General features: G+C 41.5%; 1 protein-coding gene across 1 annotated transcript; it reads left to right on the forward strand.

Moving 5' to 3' along the window:
- Nucleotides 1–737: 737 nt before the first annotated feature.
- On the forward strand, nucleotides 738–25,178 carry LOC144601103 (uncharacterized). The gene is made up of 10 exons (XM_078413418.1): nucleotides 738–828; nucleotides 3,695–3,851; nucleotides 5,389–5,539; nucleotides 6,862–7,125; nucleotides 8,862–9,019; nucleotides 13,632–13,732; nucleotides 18,327–18,471; nucleotides 19,262–19,412; nucleotides 22,331–22,603; nucleotides 25,032–25,178. The coding sequence occupies exons 1-10, from the start codon at nucleotides 768–770 to the stop codon at nucleotides 25,176–25,178; spliced, it is 1,608 nt and encodes a 535-aa protein (XP_078269544.1). The 5' UTR covers nucleotides 738–767.
- The last annotated feature ends 1,368 nt before the right edge of the window (nucleotides 25,179–26,546 follow it).

A 26,546-nucleotide genomic window follows, 5' to 3' on the forward strand; every position in this document is an offset into this window, starting at 1 on the left:
ATGATATGCTGTTATGTTACCTTCAGCTTATAAACATCATTTTCTTTATACAACAAATAGTTTGAGTAAATCCAGGCTCATCTCTGCCTGTCTCTACAGGTTTGCAATCAGCAATGTGCCAATATCTCAGTTACATAAAGGAGATACATCAGAGAATTTTGTATGTCCACCGATATAAGGATATACAAATGCATGTCTATACAAGTTAAATGCTAGAAATCAGAATACTCATTGCATCAGCAGTGGAGTCCGTCAGTGACTGTCATGCTCTGGTCAACAATATTCTTAATCCTGTTTTTGGTTCTGACCAACTGGAGAAATGTCAAAGTGAATTTTGAGGAAGGTTTATAATATCCTCGCACAATGGACAATAAATTCTAGCCTGCCTCGTGACACCAGCCTGGAAATAATTTCCCTTAAATTTAACTTTCTTAAATTTTAATTTTGACATAACTCAGTCAGCATTTATTGCACGGTCCTATATAATTTTAGAATAATTCAATAGAATTATGAAGCAATATATAAAGTAACAGACTTGAAAAATTTAACAGGATTTTGGTGAAATCTTAATTCTTGCTCACTGATGCCCCACTATTTGTTGCAATTCACTGGTTAGCCTTGGACCTGTCATGTGGTTTCTCCTAAACAGAACGGTTGCTTCAAAGAGACTATAAAGCTTGTGCTTCATAGAGAGGACATCAAACTAAACCAACCACATCCTTTTGAGTTGACACTAAATTACCGAAAACCTTTGCTGTGAAGCAACAATGGAGTTACTGAAGTACGGTCTGTTTCTTCCACTGATTGGTATTTCCTTCATTCCAGCCTGTAAGTAACAAAATATGGAAAATGTAAACATACTACATTTGTTCTGCGATTTATTGGAATACTGTTTAAGTGGCAATGTGTATTTCTTGACATATTTTGTAATTATTAACTAAACATTGTCAATGCTTGATTCATTAACATTCTCCCACAGTTATGACAATAAATGTTTAATTCTTTCATTTTCTTCTATGTTTACTTCCTGTTTAGGGCATACCAAATAATAAATTTAAGAGAATTTCATAAAGTATATTTCCTTGTCATTGTTCTTGCTAAGCTATATGTTAAAATTAAACATGGTAAATAAGTTTTGCTACCAGCTTTCATTGTCCTGTGGTAGATTTAACATTGGACAAAGGTGTGAATGATGATCATGATCATCAAATGCTGTAGTCCAATTTAGTGTGCTGCATGTTGTCTCCTCTACACTGGGGAAACAAAACATAGATTGAATGATAGCTTTGGAGAAGATCTCTGCTCAGTCCTCAACTCGACCCTTAAGCTCCCAGTTACCTGCGTCTTCGATTCTCCATCCCCTTCAGTTAGACCTCTCGTGTTATTCCATTCCAGAGGAGAGCAAACCAAGCTCAATGAACAGCATTTTATGATTAGATGAGGCATTTTGCTGTTGTCAGAATATAACATTGAATTTAAAATTATCAGCCTTTCAGTTTGTGTCAATTTGCAAAAGGTTATTAACCCGTACCGTTACTGTACTATAGTAATTCAGATTTTCATTTTCCCTAGATACTATGTGAACTATTATGTATTTTCAGTATTCTGTTCAATTTTAGATTTCTGGTTACTGTTGCATTCTGTATCTCACAGTTCCAGTAAATGTCCTCATTCAATTTTTTATTTCCAGGTGAACAAATCTTTGCTCCTCTCTCTCAGCCGGCATCACCGTTAACATCATTCAACTTCCCTTGGTCTTCATCTTATCATTCCCTTTATATCCCTGCTGCTCCCCTTTCTCGGCAACTTATAAGATGCTTGATTTCCAGCTTTTCCTTGTTTTGATAAAAATTCATCAACTTGAAAGGTAATCTTTATTTCCAGCACTGTTGCTGCCTGGCTAGCATTTTCTGCTACTTAGAAATTCTGTTAGGTTTCCTTGGGTGCCAGAAGAGAGTCCCTTGTGATTATTTTCTGCAGGGTTCCCTGCCCAAATACATCACTTTTACCACACTACACTGCATCACCCACTGGCTGGTTTTCAGTCTACATTTGCTGGAAACTAAAGAGTATGCAAGCAGCAGTCTGTGGGAATGGAATTTGTTTTTAAGAGATACAGCATTGAAACAGGCCCTTCGGCTGACCAACAATCATCCCGTACACTAGCAGGGACTAGTCCCTACTAGTCACTATTTTACAATTTACAAAAACCAATTAACCTACAAACCGGTATGTCTTTGGAGTGTGGGAGGAAACCAGAGCTCCCAAAGAAAACCCACACTGTCACAGGAAAAACACATACAATCTCTGTACAGACAGCACCCTTACTCAGGATGAAACACAGATCTCTGGCGCTGTAAAGCAGAAAATCTACCGCTGCGCTGTTCTTCCAGCCATTGTAAAGGGAATGAGGAGAGGTAAGAGTCAGAAACTGGTGGCTTACATCAAAACCCACAACCTGAAACCATTACCCTGGCCATTCTTCATAGTGAATATCATGTGCTTGATTCTCACCTTCAAATGTAACTCACTCACTAACTTTGTCAGAAAAAATATTTGATGCCTTGATGCATTCACAAAATCTTCGATTCAATGGCTAGACTAGTGTTTATTGCTCATTTGCCTTGATGGAGCGATGAGCAACCTTCTTGAATGACTGACTGTATAATTCGTTATCACCTAGCCCACAGTCAACAATGGACCATTGTGGGCTCCATCTTTTCTTGGTCATCATTGCTTTTTGCATATCTTTCATTCATTTGTTCTATTTACCTTCTATCTCTCAATTCCCTTTCCCCTGACTCTCAGCCTGAAGAAGGTCTCAACCCAAAACGTCTCCTATTTCTTTCCTCCAGAGGTGCTAAGAAACTCCAGCTTTTTGTGTCTATCTTATGACATGCTGTGAAATAATCTTTGGCAAGTAATGCCATGCTACTTGCAGAAGGCACAGAATGCATCCATGTTGCAGAGAGAAATAAGGATGTCACAGGTGAAACCAGCATTCATTGATGTGATGAGCCTTGCACTAAACCATATCCTCAAACCCCTGAAACAATCTGATGAAGAGAACTCCCACTGGGCCATTGGGAATCCACATCTTCCAATGGCAAACAGGATAAGGGTAACTGGTGGCAACGTGTAGTTCCCATTCACCCATCCAGCTGACTTGGAAATACCTCACCATTCCTTTACTAACTCACTTTTTCTTTCACTCCAAATCAGAATGTTCCATTTATGTCTGCCTGCACTTTGCAATGGTTTTTATTTTATTGTTTGTGTAGTTTGGTCTTTTGGGCATGTCCCACAGCTTTGATATTGGCAACAAGTTATTCAAACAGAAAAAGACATAAGCTGAACTTCTATTCCTAATACTACATTAACTCATTTGGTCTCATTCTTTCCCTTTTGTTCCACCCATCATTCCTCAATCTTTCTGCTAGTGAAAACTAAATCATTTTCTCTTTCCCGGTTCTGATAAAAGTTCCTGGACTGAACGGCAACTTTTTCCCTTTCTACAGATGTCGCCAGACCTGCCGAGTTATTCCTGCATTTTAAATTTCATTTTATATTTGTCTCGTCAAGGATAATTAAGGATGGCTAATAAACGTGGACTTGTCTGTGTTGTTCAAACTCTGTTACTGAATTTTTAAGAAAACATTTGAAATAAATGTTCAACATCTTCTGTACATTACAGATCAGGGAGAGGAGATTATTGGAGGTCATGATGTTATACCCCATTCAAAACCCCATATGGCATCTATCCAAAGGTTTGAAAAGGGAAAGTATCAACATTATTGCGGAGGGGCTTTGATCAGTCGTAACTGGGTGCTCACTGCAGCTCACTGTGAAATGTAAGCTCAACTGTGCATGAATGAAAAAAATACTTTCATAGTTAATGTTTAAATCCTTAATTTCAAAGTCCAGGTGAAATACTATCATTACTTTTAAACGGTGAGTGCTCATCATTATTATGTGGATCGTCATTGATTGGCATTTATGTTATCAAGATCATTAATTTGCTAACAATTATTAAATTTAATTGCATACTTTCCATTGAGCTAACGTTCAATTGGAACAGAATGGTCAGTATTTAGATGGTGAGACTTCAAAGCATGCATGTTCATGTGAAAGAGAAGGACAAGGAGGTGGGAGTAAGGAAGTCTGGATATTTGAAAGAGAAATTGACGCTCCGGTCAGAAAATGGAATGAGGCATGGGCCAGGTATAGGCAGTTGGGATCAAGTGTATCCCTGGAGGAGTTTAGGAGACTAAAAAGGAAATTAGAAAGGCACAAAGGGGATAAGAGATAGCTCTGGCACTGAAGATTGTTATATGGATAGGACAGGTTTGGAGGGTTGGCAGACAGGTGATAAATAGCCGCATAAACAGTATCCTGACCCTCCACATAGTATTGAATGTCCTTTTGAGTATTTTGCAATTTGTACAGTTGTTAATTGCCAAAACTACTTTGCTAAGCCTGATATTCCCATTCTGCTTTACATGTGATCTGGATAGACAGTGGCTGATTAGGAATAGTTAGCATGATTTTGGATGTGGGAGATCATGTCTCACAAAATAGATTGAGTTTTTGAAGATGTAAACAAGAAGGTTAAAAAAGGATTTTGGTACTTTGGTACCGAAAGTACCGAGTCTAGACTCAACTGCTCAGAACCCACATGTTTCTAATAGTTGCCTCGTGGAACGAATCTCTGCTGCCAATTTAGAAACAAGGGACTGCAGATGCCGGTTTACGATAAGCGACAGAAAGCGCTGGAGTGACTCAGCATGTCAGACAGTATCTCGGAAGAACATGAAGAAGAATCCCGACCTGAAACATCACCAATGCATGTTCTTCAGGGATGCTGCCTGACCCACTGAGTTACTCCAGCACGTTGTGTCTTTTTTTCTCGACCAATAATAGTTGGCCTCCCCCCATTTCTCCAACAAACGGGCCCAACTGTGGGTTCATCTATAAAGCATGCTTGGAGTTGGATTATTCTCCTAGCTTTCATTATTATTTTAATAATTTTAATATTTTACAAACATCAGAGTAATCAGCACTGGTAGTGCAAGTATTACAAAATAATAATACATGTGAAATTGAATAAAATGTTACGTTAATTAAAAATATTTCAAAGCAACAGCTTTAGAGAAGTGTTGGTTGGCAGCCAGGTGACAAATAGCTGTAGAAACAGTATCCTGACCCTCCACATAGTATTGAATGTCCTTTTGAGTATTTTTCAATTTGTACAGTTGTTAATTGCCAAAAATTACTTTGCTAAGCCTGATATTCCCATTCTGCTTTAGATATGATTGTTCTAATTTCAATGAATTTCTGCAAAGTATATATTTTTAAATGGAAGCACAATATATTTTTCTATCTTTTGAGTAATAGATCAAAGCAGCCGCTTCGAGTGGTTCTTGGAGCACATTCTCTTTCACAGGATGAGGAGAGTCAACAAAGTCTTTCTGTTCTCAACCAGGTTCCTTATCCAGAATTCAACTGGCAAACTAAACAAAATGACATCATGCTGCTGAAAGTAAAGATTTTTTGTCTTTATCAATTGTGGTCTTTATTTTATTTTATTTTAGTGATAACTATGTTTCGATTTGCAGAAAAAATAGCAGCTGCAAGTCTTCAATCCCATGAATGAAATATTTACAGTGAAAAATTATCTGAATGATTGCCACCGATAATTGTAATTAAGGAAAATTGCATTTAACCCTTTATTAATAATCCTCATTATTAACAAATGGCTAAAACATTAGAAAACTTGCCAAATGGAAACTTTGCATCAGGATTTCTTGATCTTCCGAAGGAACAACCCATATTCAAAGTTATTTACCTTTCCCTCACCTCCATTTCACCCGTCCAATGACACCTCTGTTCCAAGTTGCAAAACCCATGTTCTGTGCAACTTGGATCATCTCAATTATTAAGCATATATAATATCCAACTCTATGTCCACATTACATCCAGCAAGCAATTTGAGTGCAGCCTAAGCAGCAATCCAGCTGAGATAAGAGGGTTCATTTTAAGTTAGTCTATCCAGTGGAAAACTGAGCAATTTAGGATTGCTCATCTGTTTCACACACTGCCTTATTTTACTCCCCATTGATGACTTTGGAGAAAAAAATCAAACAAACCAGGGAGACAATCCAAACTGAGTTTTCCACAAGATGACTTAAATTATGATGAAGTGCGTGGCAGGATTTGCTAAACATCTTGATGATAGCAAACAACATTTGCAGGTGAAAGCAAGCAAGGGGAAACCAAAAGCATACAAAGCACGATTATAACTACTTTTTAAATTAAATGTTTAAAATAATAAAAAGCAAAAGGAGAAATCCCAACTTTTCACTTTTAAAACCATGTAATGCCCAAACAATGGCAACTTGTCTTGCAACCAAGGACTGTTCCAAGTAAAGTCTTGCAAAGCAGTCAAGCTAAATTTTTATGTGTTCACCAGAACAGCTGTACCATTATATCAATGTCTTTATGGCACACCACATGGGTTCATTGGCCTTTTTGCTTCCTTGTTTGCTGTCTGTGTATATTCTCCAATGTGATTGGCTGCTCTTCCGTCTTCCTAACATCGCTTTGCTGATGACTAGATTCCTGATGTTATTTTTGACAGCACCCAATGTGAATAAGGCAAAGTCCATACTACAGATATCACTACATTCCTTCTGGCACTGTTTTTTTAAATGTTACTGCCTGGTGTTATTATTTCAGAAAATGCCAGCCCTTGTTTTCTAAGTAAAAGAGCTTTTTAAAATCTGGAGTCACAGACTGTAATCAGAAACATGTACATTTAAGACAAACTGAATGAATGATATATATCGTAAAATGTCTTTACAGCTTAAGGGAGCAGCATCTCTGAACAAGTTTGTGAATATCCTGAAACTACCGAACTCAAAGGATGTGAAAAGTGGAACTGTTTGTAATGTTGCAGGTTGGGGGGTAATCAATACTACAAAGCAACAGCTCCCAAAGGTGCTGCAAGAAGTAAATGTAACTGTGATAAACAGGAGCCTGTGTTCTAAATATTACAACTACCATCCTGCAATAACAACAAACGTGCTCTGCGCTGGTGACAAGAAAGGATTTAAAGATGCCTGCCAAGTAAGTATATGCCCTGAGGTAAACATAAGGAAAATTTCCAAAATGGAAACTCTGCATCAACATTTCATGATCTTCCAAAGAAGCAAGCGATATTCAAAGTTATTTGATTTTATTGATTCTAAGTTTGGAAGTTTGATTCTAAAATTCTAGATTCAAAGGTCACAGAAGACAAACTGAGAATTCCTTCAAAAAATCTTGTGTTCAATGGCTCAATGATACTTTATTGTCACATGTGAAATTATTTGTTTTGCATAGGATTCAGTAAAAATCATACTGCACATAACCACAATCGTAAATAAGTACAAAAGTGCAACAATTGTAGTGCAACAATAGTTGACCTCACTGAGGCAGTTCTCAAAGAGTCACCATGTTTCTTGCACCATCTTGTGCCCTTCAAGTTTCAAATTCTTTAAAGTATAGAGTCTTATCTAGACCTTAAAGGCCTGTTATCCAGGTGGTGGCACTCGGTCAGTGTTGCAGGGGTCCAGCCAGGCCTAGCAATGTTGTCAATGTCCTCCACTGCTCTCTTTCCTATCTACCTCTCCCTCTCTGCCTCTCTTTCCATGCTTTTTCTTTCTGATCTTACATCATGACCATCAATTTCAATGGGCAGTGACCTCATGTTGAAATTGTTACTGTGAAGACATTTCTGGATGAGGAAGAATTGTGCAGCCAAAAAAACAGGGAGGAGTTGACAGGGGTTCCGTCACATCTTGTGGGAGGGATTGTTGGGGTCGACTGATCTCAGTGCCAACACTTGGAGCTGGTGCCTCTTGTTGTGCTGACTGCAGCCCTGAGTCCCACACCCGTGCTGAGTGCCTGGTAATGCTTGGCCACTCAGCACCAGCTCTCACAGGCAGCCCCTACACATTGCCTCAGTGCTTCCATCCACACCGTGTCAAGGGGCAATGAAAAGGGTACTCTTGAGACGCTGTGGGTACACCAGTGGAGGGTGGGGATTCAAGCCAGTTTCCCAGCCCAGCAGAACCATCAGTAATTCTGTTTGTATAATGCACAGTGACCCCTTTTAGAGCTCATTTCATGAGCACTCTGGTTACTGTATGCATTATGTGTAGGAACAACAGCTGTATCTGCCCACTTGGATTTATGACTGAGAGTGACGATCAATTTCCTCATTAGTCTTACTTGAATGGCTGACTACCAGGACCAGGATGAATGGACATGCAAGAATCAAGGCTTGGATTCTTCTCCAAAGTAGGATGTTTGCGAGCCAGAGTCAGAACATGGTCGCAGAGCAGGAGAGCTGCAGGAATCACAGAGGGTGAGCAGTGAGAGAGGGCCTCACAGGTCTCCAGTCAGAGAGAGGAGGAAAACTTCTTCAAAAGTAGGAACTCGTCACAGAGGGGAGAACTTCTTCAAAGAAAGGTCCCTCCCAAAACGGCATCTATCCATGTTCTCCATGGATGCTGCCTGACGTGCTGAGTTACTCCAGCACTTTGTGTCTTTTTTTGGATTCTTCTCTCTTGACCGATTTTCCTCTCTTGACTGTGCAAGCTAAAATTCTATGATGAGCATTACAACTCGATTAGCATTGTAGAATATGACTACTGGAATGGTGAGTGATAAACTGGATGGGCCCAAGTATTTCTTCATTTTGCAAGTTACCTTCTCCTATATTGCTTTGCTTAAGTTGGGCAATTTGTTTCCATAGCGCTAGACACACTACTGGCCAAAAGAATCCATTCGCTTAGAATCTTCTTTTACTTTCGTTTCAGGGGGATTCAGGAGGCCCACTATTATGCAGAGGAAATTTCAACGGAATTGTTTCTTTCGGATGCGGCTGTGGAAACCCCAAAAAACCAGGCATTTACACACGACTTTCAGCAAAATATCTCCCCTGGATTAAGAAGACCATTTCAAATTCAGATTTTCAGTGATGGTCTAAATTGGCATACTGATGGCTGTGTAGTCTTAGAGCCTAGTTATGTGTTTCAGCAGAAATGTTATTTGATAATGGATATGCTGGTGTTGGAGAAGTTAAGTCACTGGGGCAGTACAACAGATACACCCATACTGCCATCCCCTCGACCCAAATTCAGTTACTGACATTTAGAGAAGGTTAAATAAAAACACATAACAATTACTCCGAGCAATGATGGTCGCTTAGTACAGAATTGCCATAAAGACCAATCTGGTTCACCTGAATGTCCCTGAAGAGAGAAAATCTACCATCCCCTTACCCGGTCTGACCAACAAGCAACTTAAGGCCCAGCCCAAGTCGTTCACTCTTAAAAACCCTCTCAAGTTACCCACCAAAACGTCCATTTGTGCCATTGCCACTGTGAGAGGGAATAAAAGTGGACAGACCTTTTGACATTGACCCAGGCACTGAATTCAAATATGGCAAAGTTGCATCCCCACTCTCCCCGTCCTTCCCCCACCCTAGTCATCTTCCATCATACTGTGTGGCATTACTAATGTGCCTGGGTACAGATCTGGCAATACAGATCGGCCATCAGTGAGGCACTGTGAACCATAAGAAGCACAGGAATGTAGTCCATTTCTGGCGGCACAGTGGTGCAGCAGTAGAGTTGCTGCCTTACAGCACCAGAGACCCAGGTTCGATCCTGACTATGGGCACTGTCTGTACAGAGTTTGTACATTCCCCTGGCAACCAGATGGGGTTTTCTCCAGGTGCTCCAGTTTCCTCTCACATTCCAAAGATATGCAGGTTTATAGGTTAATTGGCTTCTGTAAATTGTCCGTAGTGTGTAGGGTAGAACTAGTGTAATCATGGTCAGTGTGGGCTTGGTGGGCCGAAGGGCCAGTTTTCATGCTGTATCTCTCAACTAAACTAAGCCTGGCCTGGCATATTTCTCAGTCTTCCATTATTACCAAACTAGGATGTTAATCTTGGATCAATGAGGAGTGCAGAAGAGCTTGCAAGGAACAGTATCAGGCCTACTTGGAAATGATGAGGTGCCAGACTGCTTAAGTTGTCATTCAGGACTACAAACAGCAAAACAGCACAAATGGTATGCAATAGGTAGAGCAGAACAATGTCACAACCAGTGGATTAGATCAAAGCTCTGCTGTCCTATCACATCTATATGTTATTGGTGGTGGATAATTAATTAGCTAATTGGAGACTCCAGGAACATCCCCTAGCCCAGTGATGACGCCCAACACATAGGTTCTGGAGACACACTGAAACATGTAAACATATGTTCAGGTAGAGGTGCCAAATAGTTGAACCAAATTGGCTTTCTGAGATTCTCAATATCACTGAAACCAGTCTCCAGGCTTTTCAATTCATTCCACATGCAATCAATAAACATGTGAGAGAAACAGACAACATCTCAGCTAAAGTACAGAAGACTCAAGAACTCACTGAACATCTAGCCTAGCTACTCCTTGCAACACCTACATCTACCCAACAGTTTGGACAATTGCTTTACACAAGAAGTAGGACAGGCCCAATATCACCCACTTTCAATGAGTAAAAAGTGATGGAAGCCATTAGAACAGTGCATTCAAATGGCACTTCCTCGCCAATGATCTAAACCCAGCTTGTGTTTTGCCAGAAACACTCAGTTCCAGACCTCATCTCAGCTTTAATCCAAACTTGGACCACAGCGCTCAATTCCAGAAGTGAGGTGAGAGCAACTGCCCCTGACATCAAGGGAGCATTCGTCCAAGTCTGACATCAAAACACTTGGGTAAAAATTAACAAGATCAATGGGAAAACTCTCCAGGGGTTGGTCATGCTTCCCATGAATTATGGTTGTGTTCATATGAGGTCAATCATCCAAGTCCCACAAAACTCAGGGTAGAGTCCTAAGCACAACTTTCTACAGCTACTTCATGAAGGACCTCTCTCAGGTCAGATGTGAATGAGAATGTGCAAATAGTGAGATAAGAAAGTTTGCTGTTGACTACACAATGATCAATTCCATTTGCAATGAAAATGGCAGCAATAAAACAACCACACTTGTGTGCAGCATGACCTGGACAATGTACCTGAAAAATTCACATAGGTTTCATTCGCATTTTGGTGAAAGATAATTTTTTTTAAATCCCCACTCCTGGCAATTGGAATGCTTGAAGTAGAAAATTAGAAGTCAAAACAGGAGAGCAGGTTGTGTTCTGTCTTTGTGTGTACCACCCCACAATTATCTACAAAAGGGGAATCTTTACCACTATATTTTTCTAATGCTCTATGACATAATTCAAAGTGTGCAGCATGCATGTGTTGAATATAGAACTGGCCCTGGTTTAGTATCTGTCAGTAATAAGTTGTAAAATTAGATATAGAAGCTCTGCTGTGTCTAAACTGTTTTCTTTTATGGTGTACTCAACTATATTCTAAAAGCATTCCTTTATAAAAAATAAAAAGATTATGCAACGTAAAATGATTTCTTTTCTATCACATAATCTATTGAAGTGTGGCAACAGAAATTCTTACTCATACCAGCACCCGATGGTAACACCAGCTGAGTATATGTTCATCAACTGACGAACAACCATTTCAAAGCAAACCACTTTGAAGTTTTACATCCTGTTTAGCTTTGAACTTTCAAGCTAACTTAAGATACTCACCACATGCAAACTAAACTTCAGATTCCACAAACAATTGACTTGACTTTTTTCATCTGTCAGTTGATTTATATATTTCTACATGTGTCTCAAATGCAAGCCATATTTCCTAAAGTCAAACTTAAAACTGTGGACATTAGTAGGCTTAAATCAATACAAAAGTTGCTTTACAATGTGCAATGATTTTTCACACTGTATAACCAACATAAGCATTTCGGGGATTGCTTATTTTACATCATTGCAATTTCATTAACTAATCCTTGACTTAAAATTGAAGGATTTCAATTGAATGACAATTTTGCATGTTAAAGTGATGGCAAGTCAATGACCTGAAATGTCGTTTCGCTATTTGCTGCATGATCCTTGTTTGGAGCAACCAAAGCTAAATGCTTTACTTCAGATAAAACATTAAGCTTAGGATATTTGTAGGAACTGCAGATGGACACAAACCGAAGATGGACACAAAATGCTGGCATAGCTCAGCGGGACAGGCAGCATCTCTGGAGAAAAGGAATGGGTGACGTTTTGGGTGGAGACCCTTCTTCAGACCTGAAACGTCATCCATTTCTTCTCTCCAGAGATGCTGCCTGTCCCGCTGAGTTACTCCAGCATTTTGTGTCTATCCAAGCTTAGGATGTTTGCGGACTTTAGAACATATTATAATGCTAAAATTACTTTCCTATTCAGTAAATTTCCATGGAAAGCTGGATTTCTACTCAAAAGCAGAGATACACAATCATATCAGAATGACTTCTTCTGGGGAGAGCCTAGATCAGTCTGCCCGATTTCTCTTCAGAATAACTCCACTCCCCTTGATAATTTGGTGACCTTCTGCTTCACTCTCTCTATTGCTTTGGCAAGGGGGCCAAGCCTGTGTACTATATTCCGTGTGCAGTCTCGCCAGGGTTCTTTTCTCTTTGGACGAATAGCTTTGCTCTTGTACTCGAGTCCTCATGCAATGAAGGAAAACATCCAGTTTGCCTTCCAAACAGCTTATTAGCTTTTGGTGATCTATCTGTAAGGACATAAGGTTTGTTCTTCAGAACAATATCATTCAGACTCAAACCACTTTTAAAAATCATCCTTTTTTTTTCTCTTTACAGTCATCCAACCCCATGATGACACATTTATTCCGACACTTCGTTTCTAGTAATCATGGTAACATATTAGCCCTGAGCTCATGTGCTCTAATTTTATTTAATAATTTCTTATGGGGCTAACAAACTCAAATGTAATTTTCCTTTCAAAAACCTGTGTTGGGTCTGCCCAAATCTATTATTATTTTCTGACTGTCATTATCACTTCTTTAATAGTAGATATGGGTATTTTCCCTAGTGCTGATTTCAAGTTAATTACCCCGTTTTCTTTCTCCATTCTTTGTTAGTGAGCTTCAGTCTTCTGCCTTCCATTCTGTGGGAACTATCCTCGGATCAATGGAATACTTAAAGATGGCTAGCTGTGCATTTATGCCACCATATTCAAAATTATCTCATGAGATAATGTGATCAAAACTCCCACGTTGGGACAGTTGAAACTCTCCGCGGCTTGGAGTTCCCAAATCGGTCTCTAACCGCGGGCTCCCCGATGGTAATTCCGCACTGCGCCCGCAGTTGAAGGGCTGGATCGGTCTCCAGGAAAGGCCGCACCACTCCACGATGTTAGGCCGCAGTGGTGATGGAGACAAGGTACGGAAAAGAATCACATCTCCATCAAGGTTAGAGATTGAAAAAGGTTTCCCCCAGCACCCCCCCCCCCCCCCCCCACATAAAACAAACCATACTTAACACATACTTAAAATAACAAAGCAGAAGAAAGGACAGACAGACTGTTGGTGAGGCTTCTGAAAAACCTGTGGATTTCCTGAGAACTTATACCTATGCCCCTCATGAATTACTGAAAGACGTTTAAATAAACTGACTAACCACATCCTCAGCTTTCATTATTTATAGCTGTCAGATTCATCTACCCACTGTTCACAAATTAATTGCAACAATGAATTGTCAGGCTCTGCTAAGTTCTCTGACCATTATTTTCTACCTAACAGCAAGTCGTAAGTACACATATGTAATTTACATTGATAGGTTTTTTTAATATGTCTGTGCATTTCTATGATAACTATACTGCCACAACTACAGGCAAGGATATATGAAGTTGTACAAAACTAGATTGAAACTTAACACACTAATACCTCTGAGATTACAGTAAACCCTCGTTATATCGGACCATATGGGGTGGGGGGGTGGGGGTGGTATCCGTTATTGCCAATTGTCCACTATAACTGAGTAAGAGAAAACCCAGGGATGTATATGCCGGGATGCATCTCATCAGTGGTTGGGAAGTTATTGGAGAGGATATTTCATGATAGGATTTACTCCTATTTGGAGGAGAAGGGGTTAATTGGGGACAGCCAGCATGGCTTTGTACGCGGCGGGTCATGTCTTAATAACTTTATTGAGTACTGTGAGAAAGTGATCTCTGAGGGTAGGGCGGGGGATGTTGGCTACCTGGATTTTAGTAAGATATTTGTTAACTTTTCCCATGTTAGGCTGATTCAGAAGATCCAGATGCATGGGATTAGCAGTGACTTGATAGAATGCATTTGGCAAAAAGTCGTATGAAAGTGGCAACACAAGTAGGCAGAGTGGTAAAGAAGACATAGGCTGTGTTTGCCTTCATAAGTCGGAGAATTGAGTATAGGGATCAGGATGCCATGATGCAGTTTTATAGGACTTTGCTTAGGCTACATTGGGAATATTGCACACAGTTCTAGCCGCCCCATTACAGGAAGGATGTGGAAGCTTTGGAAAGGTGCAGAGGAGGTTCACCAGGAAGATGCCTGGAATAGGGAGTATTAGCAACTGGGAGATATAGGACAGACTTGGATTGTTTTCTCTGAATCAAATACTCAGGGGCATAATAGAAAGGTGAGGGGCAAAGTTTAAAGGAGATACGTGGCAACATTTTTACACAGAGGGTGGTGAGGCCTGGAACATGCTGCCGGGGTCAGTGGTTGCAGCAGCTATGACCATGGTAATTAAAAGGCTTTAGGATAGCCACAAGGAAATGCAGGAAATGGAGGGATATGGATTATGTGCAAGTAGATAAGAGATGGTCTTGGCATCATGTTCAGCACAGACATTATGGGCCGTAGGACCTGTTCTTGTGCTGTACTGTTCTGTGATCTATGTTCTAAGGTATAATATCTTTAGATTTCAAACCATGCACAACAGGTATAGGGGTAAACATATCTGAGGGGTGGATATCTGGCTGAACGATTGTCGTGGGAAAGGAAATGTTTTTCATGCTACAATAATTTCAATAATAGGTTGTTTACATCAGTGTTAACCCAAAGAATAAGAGGAGAGTGGTAGCTAATATTGAAAATATGGGACAAAATATGTGATAATATTCAGAAATCATACACTTTAAAACATTTAAAATTAAGTCAGTGCAGCAACATTTAAGCAAAAGTACAGCATAATGGATTTCATTTAGTTAACCATTCTTTATGGAAAGTGAAATGACTTGCAAGCGTTATATTATTTTAGAGCATTGAAATGACGTCAATAATGGGAAAACATATGAGAGGTGAACTGCTTGTGGAGATTTTGTGAGGGAAATTGAGGAATAGGAAAGTTATTGGCATACTGTTATTTCCTCTACAGTTTCGTTTAGAGATACAGCAGTAAAACAAACCTGTCAGCCCACCGAGTTTACTCCGACCCCTTACACTAGCACTATCCTACACACCAGGGACAATTTACAACTTTCAGAAGCCAATTAACCTACAAACATGTACGTCTTTGGAGTGTGGGAGAGTGTGGAAAACTTTAAAATGTTCATATGCTCCTGAAGAAAATCATAATCATAATCATAATCATAATCATAATCATAATCATAATCATAATCATAATCATAATCATAATCATAATCATAATCATAATCATAATCATAATCATAATCATAATCATAATCATAATCATAATCATAATCATAATCATAATCATAATCATAATCATAATCATAATCATAATCATAATCATAATCATAATCAAACTTTATTAGCCAAGTATGTTTTGCAACATTCGAGGAATTTGATTTGCCATACAGTCATACCAATAAAAAGCAACAAAACACACAAAATACATTTTAACATAAACATAGGATAGATTGCAAAAACTAAGCCACGCCTGAAAGTTGATTGAAAATTTTCTGCCGTCATGGATAAGGCAATATGGAGTTATTTACATAAATGCAAGAAGGTATTGAGATATTTCTCTAAAAATTATTGTCTGATTACACCTCATAGAATTCAGACCAAATTATGAACATGATTAGGAAATTCATTGAGCAGCAGGTGACAGAGTCCATACTGCAGCCACAATGCATCGGGAAGCGAGCAGCAGCACGAGTCAGGTGGCAACCATGCTGCTGAACGAAACTGCTCCGTACTGAGTGATATCAAGCTTTGCGAGCAACTGCACTCACCCATGGGTTTATTAGGTAGACGATAGGGACAAGATGCTGGAGTAACTCAGCGGGACAGGCAGCATCTCTGGATAGAAGGAATGGGTGATGTTTCGGGTCAAGACCCTTCTTCAGACTGAGTCAGGGGAGAGGGAGATATAGAGATAAAGAGTGTAAGTTGTGAAAACGAGACATCAAAGGGGACAAAGTTCAAGGAAAATGTGGAATAGACACAAAAAGCTGGAGTAACTCAGCGGGGTAAGCAGCATCTCAAGTCAAAGTCAAGTCAAAGTCAATTTTATTGTCAATCCTCAGCCAGTTTACACAGACAGAAAATCGAAATACCGTTTCCCACAATCCCGAGGAACAAAGTGCATAAAACTAAGTTAAAATTAAAAAGGCACAGCAAACAACAATCAACATAAAATATAAAATATAGTCACTTCAAATGCGTTAAAAAAAAGTGTCTGGTGCTGGATGTGCGTGTGTGTGGGGTGTTAAAGTCCAGGTCCAATGGGGGCAGGGGAGAGAGGAGGAAGGGAGGAGAGAGAGTTCAGCATCCTGACAGCCTGGTGGAAAAAACTGTTCTTTAGTCGGGTGGTGCTCAACCTCAGGCTGCGAAACCTTCTCCCTGAAGGCAGGAGGGTGAAGAGGCTGTTGGAGGGGTGGGAGGGGTCACCCACAATGCTCAATGCTTTGCGGGTGAGGCGGGTGGTGTAAAGGACCAGGAGTGTTGGGAGTGAGGCGCCAGTGATCCTCTCAGCAGTGTTCACTATGCGCTGCAGGGTCTTGCGGCTGGAGGCTGAGCAGCTGCCAAACCACACAGTGATGCAGCTGCTGAGGATGCTCTCGATGGCGCCTCGGTAAAAAGGAATGGGAGATGTTTTGGGTTCAGACGAAGAATTACGAAATTGTAGAATAGATCATTATTAGCTGGGGAAGGTGACAACAAAGCATACAAAGATAAAAATATAATCAAGGGAACAGTCAGACTGGCCGGAGAACTAGGATGGGAGAGGTATGGAAGGAGGGAAAGCAAGGGTTACTTAGCATTAGAGAAATCGATATTCTTATTAGGCATTTCATCACACTCCTGCATTCGACATTGTGGGCAAGGCGGTGGCTCTCAGTGCATCACCTCTGCTCTTCAGAGCTTATGCTGTGGCATAGGTTACCACAATGCCCATAGTTGCTGCAAGTTGGGCCGCAGTGAAAGCTGGAAGCTCAATGATACGCAAGAAGAAAAATGGCAAAATCGTTTGGTTGCAATCCAAATAATCCAGGGTCAAGCACCGTAATGTAGATGTAATTACTGCAACACCTTTGCCTTTCCACAAATAGACAGTGTTTGTACTGCAAAGAATCCTCTCATTGAAAGTCAATAGAAACACCCCTTAGCTGGGAGAAAGCCTACAATTTAAGGAGTCAGACAGAATAAGAGGGTTGTTAAAGGCACAAAAGAATCATCATCCTCCAGCCAGGACCTGCCTTCCCTTGCAATTGTCTGTCCTTCCCCAGGCACCCCAATGGTCTATATGACGATCATTGTCAACCTAGAACAATTGTGAGAACAATCTATTAGAGTGGATCCCCGATTAGCAGTTGTATTACTGAGTACCGTATAGTCTACTGAGCCCGCATGCAATAAGCGCCATGTTTTGGCGCCATTTTCCAAGTCTAGTTGCTATGAGCGGTGCCCGATTCAGAAAGCCCCAGGCTGCTGTGGGCCTCCTTCCTTGGTTGACCAGCAACCAAAGTCCTCACCTCGCCAATCTACCTATGTGCCCTGGGGGAACCACCAGAAGCCGACCTTTGAGAGTGCGGTAGGCCCGACACCGGTACCCTCTTCTCTCCTACCAGCCTCGCTCCCCTCCTGTTGCGTCCATCTTTGTGGCCAGTTCCATCCTCCTGATCTCTGGTCTTTGGGGGAGGAGCACCGATGGCTCAGCGGGCTCCACTTCCAGGGCCCGGTCCAGCGAGTCCTCCAAGCATGGGCCAGCTTGGCAGTTAACCCCTGCAGGCCCTGCTGGGTCTTGCGGTCGGCCGCAGTCCACTGGGTCTTGCATTCCGCTGAGGTCCGCTGACTCGGCGGCTTCCCCTGTAGGCCGCGGCACCCTCCTATCCTGGCTGGCATTGAGTCTTTCCTCACGGGCAATAATCTCTGTTTGCATTAACAGTTGATTGCTCGGAAATCATTGGAGGCCAAAAAACGATAAATCATGCCAGACCATACATGGCATCAATCCAGATGAATAAACAGCATGTGTGTGGAGGAGTGTTAATAAAGCCATCCTGGATCCTGACTGCAGCGCACTGCAATCTGTGAGTTGCAATTACTGTCTCAAACAGTGTGAACATTTCAATACTTTACATTTTGTTATCTTGTCTCTATGATGCCACATTTATATTGTCCACAGACTTTGAAGATGTGTATGTGTTTCCTAACCTCTGTCTAACAATCCATTATCGCCATTTCCCAATGGCTTAAATTTTCTCATTTTCTCCAGCACTTACATGGTTAATCTAAGGTATCACAAAATGCTGCAGTAACTCAGCAGGTCAGGCAGCATTTCTGGAGAGAAGGAACGTGTGATGTTTCGGGTCGAGACCCTTCTTCAGACTCTAACAACTGATAGAGTCCTACCAGCCAAGTGTAGGAGGAGTTAGTGAGCCAAGGGAAACAGCAACTTGAACGCTGAGCTGAGCTGTCCAGATTCTGAGCAATTTCTGCTTAATACTTCCATTATATTTTAAAATCACTGACACACGTGTTCCATGTAACCTGGTGCTTTATCCTCTTCCAGAAAATGACTGTTCGTATCCTAGACTTTAGGCAATCCCAAACCCACACTCAACTCAACCTTGGGCAGGGACTCGTTTTCTAATTGTGCTTTGCACTCGTGTCTTGTGCTTTCGCTTTGGCACTGTCTGGTTACATTGTCTTGCAGAATTCATGAGTAATTTATGCTTTTGTGTGTTGTCTGCACCTATCTGCCTGTGATGTGATGCTGCTGCAAACAAGGTTTTCTTTATGCCTGTACCTTACCCTGCTTGTGCATATGACAATACACTCGACTTATCATAAGATCTCTCTCTTTCATGTCATATTTAGCGACTTCAAATTAAAACCAGTCTGCGCAGTTCTTGGAATTAATTCATTGAAAAGTAATGAAAACTCGCAGCAAGTACTGAAAGTGAAGCATAAAATCCCACATGAGTGCTTTGACATTGAAACCAAAGAACATGATATCATGCTGCTCCAAGTAAGTAACTATATTGATTATTTCCAGCAACACTGATATTATAATGATGCCAAAAGAACAAATTATGTAAATTCAAGTGCCAAACTACCTCAGTAAAACTCCAATAATCCTCTTTCCAGTCAATTGGAAATCCGAATGGTTCAGCAGTTGACTCACCAGGTAATGTCTACCGCTTCTCCCTCCCCACTCACCAAGGTCCCGGTTCCCATGCTCCCTCCCCACCTCCGATGGTCCCATCGTCTTTTCCTATCATTGTGAAGTAGAATTCACCAAGCATTGGATTATTCACTCACTAATTGGGAACGTGAGCTGCGTTTAGACCACCGAGCGTCAGGTTAGTTTTACCCTACTGATATTGTGTTGCTGCAATAGTAATCCTGCTCAGTACCAGAGGAACCGCGTGTTCGGACTTTGGTGTATGTGCTTGGCTGAGGAGCCAATGTTGCGAATGGTGGGAATTATGTCTGAACGCCTCCAAGTCAGGATCCAGCCTGAACACGATACCCTAGCGCAGCGGCTCGCTGGTTGGCCTGGGATAACCGGCTGCCATACACACGGCAACGGTGCCAATGAAGTGCCAATTGCTACTGGCCTGGAATGCAGACATCCATTTAGCACACCATATGTTCATGGTTTGTGGTGGCACAGTGGTGCAGCGGTAGAGTTGCTACCATACAGCGCCAGAGACCTGACAACGTGTGCTGTCTGTGCGGAGTTTACACGTTCTCCCTGTGACTGCGTGGGTTTTCTCAGGGTGCTCTGAATTCCTCCCACATCCCAAGGACGCGAGAGTTTTAGGTTAATTGGCTTCTGTAAAATTGTCCCTAGTGTGTCGGAGAGAACTAGTGTAGAGGCGGTTGATGGTCGGTGTGGACTTGGTGGCCCAAAGGGCCTATCTCCACGCTGTTTCTCTAAACTAAACCAAACCTATTCCAGTCCTTTCTGATTGTCTGGGGTACTGGTTCCACATACTTTTCCACCTTGCTTGGGTGGCAGGTCCCTGAGAAAAGTAATATAATTCTATGTAGCATCTATATACTAAAACTCTCGTTTGTTTGTTTGTTTGTGACTGAACTACAGCCAAAATGGTACATGATAGCGCAACAATTTTAGGCCCACCTTACTCACCGTCATCCCTTTGAGGCTAATGGAGGAAGTTTCATTGAAATCAGTGATATATTTTTTAAGTTATTCACATTTTAAAGTTTAAATCTATCTCCTAGGGAGAGAGGAGCATGGAGGGAGGGGGTGGGGATGGGAGGGGGAGGAGGGAGGATAAGAGGGGTTGAGGGGGATGGAGTGGGGGGAGGGGGAAGGTGGAGTGGGGAGGGGGCAGGAGGGGGAGGGAGGGGGGAAGGGAAGGGGAGGGAGAGAAGGGAGGGGGAGAGGGGAGGGGGAGAGGGGAGGGGGAGAGGGGAGGGGGACAGGGGAGGGGGACAGGGGAGGGGGAGGGGGACAGGGGAGGGTGCTGCACCAATGCAGGACAGGTTTGGACCAAACGGGTCCACTTGGTCTAGTCTAAACTAAAGGAATTAAAATGTGTGTGTGTAATACAATAATATATATATATAATATAATAATAATAATAATAATATATTTATTTTATATAGCGCCTTAACACATGCACAAAGCGCTTTACAAATACAATTAACATAGAAACAAACAGACAAACTATCCTGACGGAAAAGCGGCGAATACTCAACGCCAGCGTCCTCTCACGTCAGGGTCCGGCAGTAGACATTAAAGAACACAAGACACACAGATACAATTTTTTACACAAAACAGCCATCACAGTGATTGCTCTAGGCATACCCTCACTGTGATGGAAGGCAAAGTCTTATCTCCTCCTCGTTCTTCTCCCGTGGCGCCACGAGGCGATCGAGGCTCCCAACCCCTTGAAGCCCCCACCGGGCGATGGAAAGTCCCAGGGTCGAGCCGAGCAGGCCGATGAAAGTTCTGAGCCCCCACCGGGCGATGGAAAATGCCGCGGCCGAGCCACGCAGGGCGATGAGAGTCCTGAGCCCCCACCGGGCGATGTAAAGTGCTGCGGCCGAGCCTAGATCAAGTGGATCCGTTGGGCCCAAACCTCTCCTGCATTGGTGCAGCACCCTCTCCACCCCCCTCCCCCTCCCCTCTTCCCCCCCTCCCCCTCCCCCTCCTCTATTCCCCCTCCCCCCTCCCCCAATCGACCAGAACTTCATTTTAATTTTCTTTACATGTAAATAAATCTGGATCAGAAACAGAAAATTATGCTCTGCATATTCCTCATTGAATTAAAATGGTCAAATTATTCAAGAAGGTAAACAATAAAAATCCATAAGGTACCAGAATGTTGATTCAAAAAGAATAAATGCTGGAAATGTTCACGATGTCCAATGGCATCTTTGGAGATTACAGATTTCTATCAGCTTTCTATCCATTTTTCTAAATATTTGGGTGCCTTCCTGGTCAATAGAAGGAGGAACACATGGAACTGTGTCATTGTTCCTGAGTCTAGGATTACAGGTCATAGCCTCAAAAGTAAAGGATGTTCCTTTAGGATGATGAGGAGGAATTTCTTTAGTCAGAAGGTGGTGAATTTGTGCAATTCTTTGCCACAAAAGGCTGGGGGAGGCCGAGTCAATTGATATTTTGAAGGCACAGACAATTAGATTCTTCATTGTATGGGTGTCAGGGGTTATGGGGAGAAGGCAGGAGAATGGGGTTAGGAGGGAGAGATAGATCAGTCATAAGAACCAAGAATGGCGGAGTGGACTTGACGGGCCGTGTGGCCTAATTCTGCTCCTATCACTTATGACCGTATGAGTTAACCGCGTTTCACTGCATTTTCTCCATGGAATGTTTGAGAAGATAAATAAATATGAAATGCATTCATGGTGCAAGGCATAAGACGAAGCCAATGCTTTTGTTTTCTACAGCTGGAGTCCAAGGCAAAACTTAACAAGTTTGTGGAGATTCTACCATTACCTCAGAATGACCAGGAAGTGCAAGAGGGAACGGTTTGCACGGTTGCAGGATGGGGAGCAACAACAAAAAATTCAAAACGCGCATCAGACTCTCTGAGGGAAGTAAACGTAACGATCATAAATAGAGACAAGTGCAATAGCCGGATGTACTACAACCACAAGCCTGTAATATCCAAGAATATGCTCTGTGCTGGGGACATTGGAGGAAAAAGAGATGCATGCATCGTAAGTTGGATTGCGGGAAAGATGATTGCAATAATTTAACATCATTGGAATTGGTATATGTGTTTTCAATTTGATCTGTTCCGGTGCTACAGAGGGATTATTTAGTTTAAACTGGATGTTTCAATGCATATCATATAAGTAACCCATTCATCAGTACATCCCTTTGATTTATTCAAATTCTCAGTGTATCGTAAATAACCAAATATTAAATATTTCAGTGTGCTTCATCGGGATGAGGCAAGGACAGTGGTGGTCAGTCAGGGCGAGGGGAGAGTGCGGGTGGAATATAGGTGGAGTGCGGGGAGAGGTGCTTGGCCCATGGAGGTTGGCTTCACTTGGGCAAAATATATTTACAGATTTTCCTGAAACGGTTCATGAATGGACATTGGACATTTCAAATCTTCTGCCTCTTTAATTCCCCGAGTACCTTTCTGGGTGTTGTGGCACCGGTCGGTCCACGCCACTCCCGAGAATCCGCAGTTGCTCACCGCGAACATCCACTTCCCAAAGGGCTGGAGGCCTATCATGGATGGGTAATAAGAATCCAAGACAGACACAAAGTGCTGGAGTAACTGAGTGGGTCAGGCAGCATCTCTGGAGAAAAGGGATGGATGACGTTTTGGGTCAGGAACCTTCTTCAGACTCAAAGGACTAATAAGAACTAAACCCTGGCAAAATCAGAGTGGGGAACAGAAGTCTTAGCCTGCAGAAACATGGCAGCTAAAGAGCGAATCCCATCTCCTTGTATCCCCATTCGTAGGCTGTGATGTTCATGGCCAAGGGGACCAAAAGTATGTACAGTACAGCAGCACCCTGTACAAATGTAACAAGGCCTTCCTATTTCTAAACTCCAACACTTTTTTTCATCAGTCAAGAGTGTTTTATTAAATTACAATTAAAAAACAAAGTCGGAGACCCAGGTTCGATCCCGACTACGGGTGCTGTCTGTAAGGTGTTTGTACATTCTCCCCGTGACCTGCGTGGGATTTCTCCGAGCTCTGCGGTTTCCTCCCACACTCCAAAGACATACAGGTTTGTAGATTAATTAGCTTGGTAAATGTAAAATTGTCCCTAGTGGGTATAGGTTAGTGTTAATGTGCGGGGATTGCTGGTCGGCATGGACTTCGGTGGGCCGAAGGGCCTGTTTCCGCACTGTATCTCGAAACAAAACTAAACTAAAAAGTACTTGTGCTATAACACCACGATAAGCGCTCAACTCAGAAAACCAAGCCAAAGCCAAAGCACTATCTATCTAACTGAATACACCAACTTATGCTAAGGACAATAATTAACTCCATATGCAATAAACAGCTACCTACATGTTAACTAGCTCTTTTTTTTTTAACTGATCTTATAGATGCAAGTCTATAATTGGGGTTATCAAGTGGGCACCTCCCTTCACTGTTTTTTCATTGAGTTAGGCCCACGACACCTCAGGAAGGCTCAACAGTTAGTTCTGGCTTCCCAGAACAACCCCGGGATACACTTACACAGATTACACTTACAAAGAAATACATATACTGCATGTTAGACGTTTTCTTTCTGCCCCTAACTGACACTATTTCTTCTCCACCAAATCCACCGACTTGCCTTGCTCTGCTGCCTCTGACATCTGCTTTACGGCCTGATGCAAACTCTATCCGTGAATTCCTAGCTCTTATCGTATATCCTGAAACAGAACAATGAAAGTCGTAGTTGCAGCAAAACAACAGATATTTAAACGTAGATTATAGTACGTAGTTTATTGCACATAAAATGTGTAGGAAAGAACTGCAGATGCTGGTTTAAATCGAAGATAGACACAAATGCCGGAGTAACTCAGCGGGACAGGCAGCTTCTCTGGCGGGAAGGAATGGGTAACGTTTCGGGTCGAGACCCTTCTTCAGAAAGATCTGAAGAAGGGTCTCGACCTGAAACGTCACCCATTCCGTCTCTCCAGAGATGCTGCCTGTCCAGCTGAGTTACTCCAGCATTTTGTGTTTGTCTTATTGCACACAAAACCTTTGCAATAAAGGTCAATATGCCATTTAACCTCTTAACCCTTTACTGCAACTGCCTGCTGACATTTTGTTGTGGTTAGTGCTCAAGAACACCAGCTCTCTCTAAACTTCATTCATTTGCTGTATCTCTCCTTTTAGATAATAATTTAACTTTGGGATCAATGACTACAACCACTGATGATGTTTTTGCTTGTAGAATATGTTGTTATCTATCTTGTTCTCTATATGTTGTTTGTTGCGATAGATCATGACATATTTCTGACATAATGCATTAGATATTGGGCAGACACGCTCTATGTTCATACACTTTCCAGAAAAACGCTGGCCATAACTGTTTAGAAACAAAACATTTCTCAGGATCATCAAAACACCAGCGCCAACACCTTTCAGGGATCTTAGACTAATCTATTTCCTTTTTCTTATTTTAGGGAGATTCTGGTGGACCACTGATATGTAATAATAAATTCAGAGGAATTGTGTCCTTTGGAAAAAAATGTGGGCTTCCTCAAAAGCCTGGTGTTTATACAAGAATCACAAATAACTATATTAAATGGATTCAAGATATAACGGCTTAAAAAAAGCAGACATTTACAAGCTTTATCCGTTGTGCTGCCTTTTGTGGATTACTGCACCTTGGACACCAAGAAAAAGCCTTTACATGTTAAATTCACAGTTATTGTCAATTTTTATTAAAACATTCCAATTGCAATTTCTATATTTTCCTGACTAAGATCTCAGCCTAGTCGTGTAATAAAGTTGAAAATAATGTAGTGTGTGCAAGTACGCAGCAATATTATCGTGAACGATTGCAGCGCATTGCTGAATTGTTCTATGCCTGCAGACCTTGTTTAAATAGAAAACCTATGCATATTTTCGAGCACGAAATTGAAATACTTTTTCGCTGCAATACTTTTGCAATAAATAAACATTCTGCGCTTTACTGGATGGAAGTAGCAAGTTGACTGACTCACTTACACATGCATCAGTATCTTGTGGGCTCTATCTAGATCTAGATCTGAAATTCACGGTAAAAGGGAGAGCAGTGAAGATTCACCAGGTTGATTCCTAGAAATGTGGATTTGTTATTCGTGGAGTGATAAAGGAGACTGGACCAATGCTGTGGTGAGTATAGAAGAATGGGAGGGAACCTTACTGAGCCGTGCAAAATTCTCATGAGAGGCACATATGCAAAATTCTCATGAGAGGCACATATGCACCAGGAACAGAACAATGTCCATTAATGCAACAAAGCAACAAATAAAGATATAATAATCAATAATGCAATAAATTAGCAGTAATACCAGGCAACCATGATGACACAAATCAAAGTATGTTCCATGACCTAAATCAAATCTATAGTAAATTGTTGCTGAGGTAGGGTTGTGGTTGTGATTTTGCAGTGTGGTTCAAAAGCCTGATTGTTGATAGGAAGAAATTGTTCTTGAACCTGGAGATCACAATTCTCAGGTTCCTGTATCTTCTTTCCGATTGTAGTAGCGAGATGAGAGACTGGCTGGGTTGGTGGGGACTTAGATGATATTAGCTGCCTTTTTGAGGAAGTGATTTCTGTAGATCCCTTCAACGATGGGGTGAATACCATAATGGACCTAGCAGTGTCTATACATTTTTGCAGCCTCTTTCATTCTTGGGCATCTGAGTTACTTAACCAGGGCTTGTTACAATCAGTCAATATGCTCTCTACAGCACACTGGAGAAGTTTAATAGAGTATTTAATAACATGTAGAATCTCATCAAACTTCTGAGGAACTAGAAGCATTGATTGGACAAGTTAGAAAAAGGCATTAGAGTCCATGATTTCCTTTGTTCCTTGGAGAAGTTGGCTGGGATATCCAGCAGCTCATTCTTCCGGGGAAGTAAAACCAAAAACCTTTGACAATCATGAAACATCAGATCATCAAATTTTCCCTAAATGAATGAACAGC

This window comes from Rhinoraja longicauda, chromosome 1 (assembly GCF_053455715.1).
Source record: "Rhinoraja longicauda isolate Sanriku21f chromosome 1, sRhiLon1.1, whole genome shotgun sequence".
Taxonomy (NCBI): Eukaryota; Metazoa; Chordata; class Chondrichthyes; order Rajiformes; family Arhynchobatidae; genus Rhinoraja; species Rhinoraja longicauda.

Bases quoted from the DNA above. Each gene is read 5' to 3' on its own strand.
- LOC144601103 (XM_078413418.1), top strand. From the start codon at position 768: ATGGAGTTACTGAAGTACGGTCTGTTTCTTCCACTGATTGGTATTTCC. The intron at 3,852-5,388 runs GTAAGCTCAACT...CTATCTTTTGAG, and splicing joins ACTGCAGCTCACTGTGAAAT to TAATAGATCAAAGCAGCCGC. The intron at 22,604-25,031 runs GTAAGTTGGATT...TTCTTATTTTAG, and splicing joins GAAAAAGAGATGCATGCATC to GGAGATTCTGGTGGACCACT.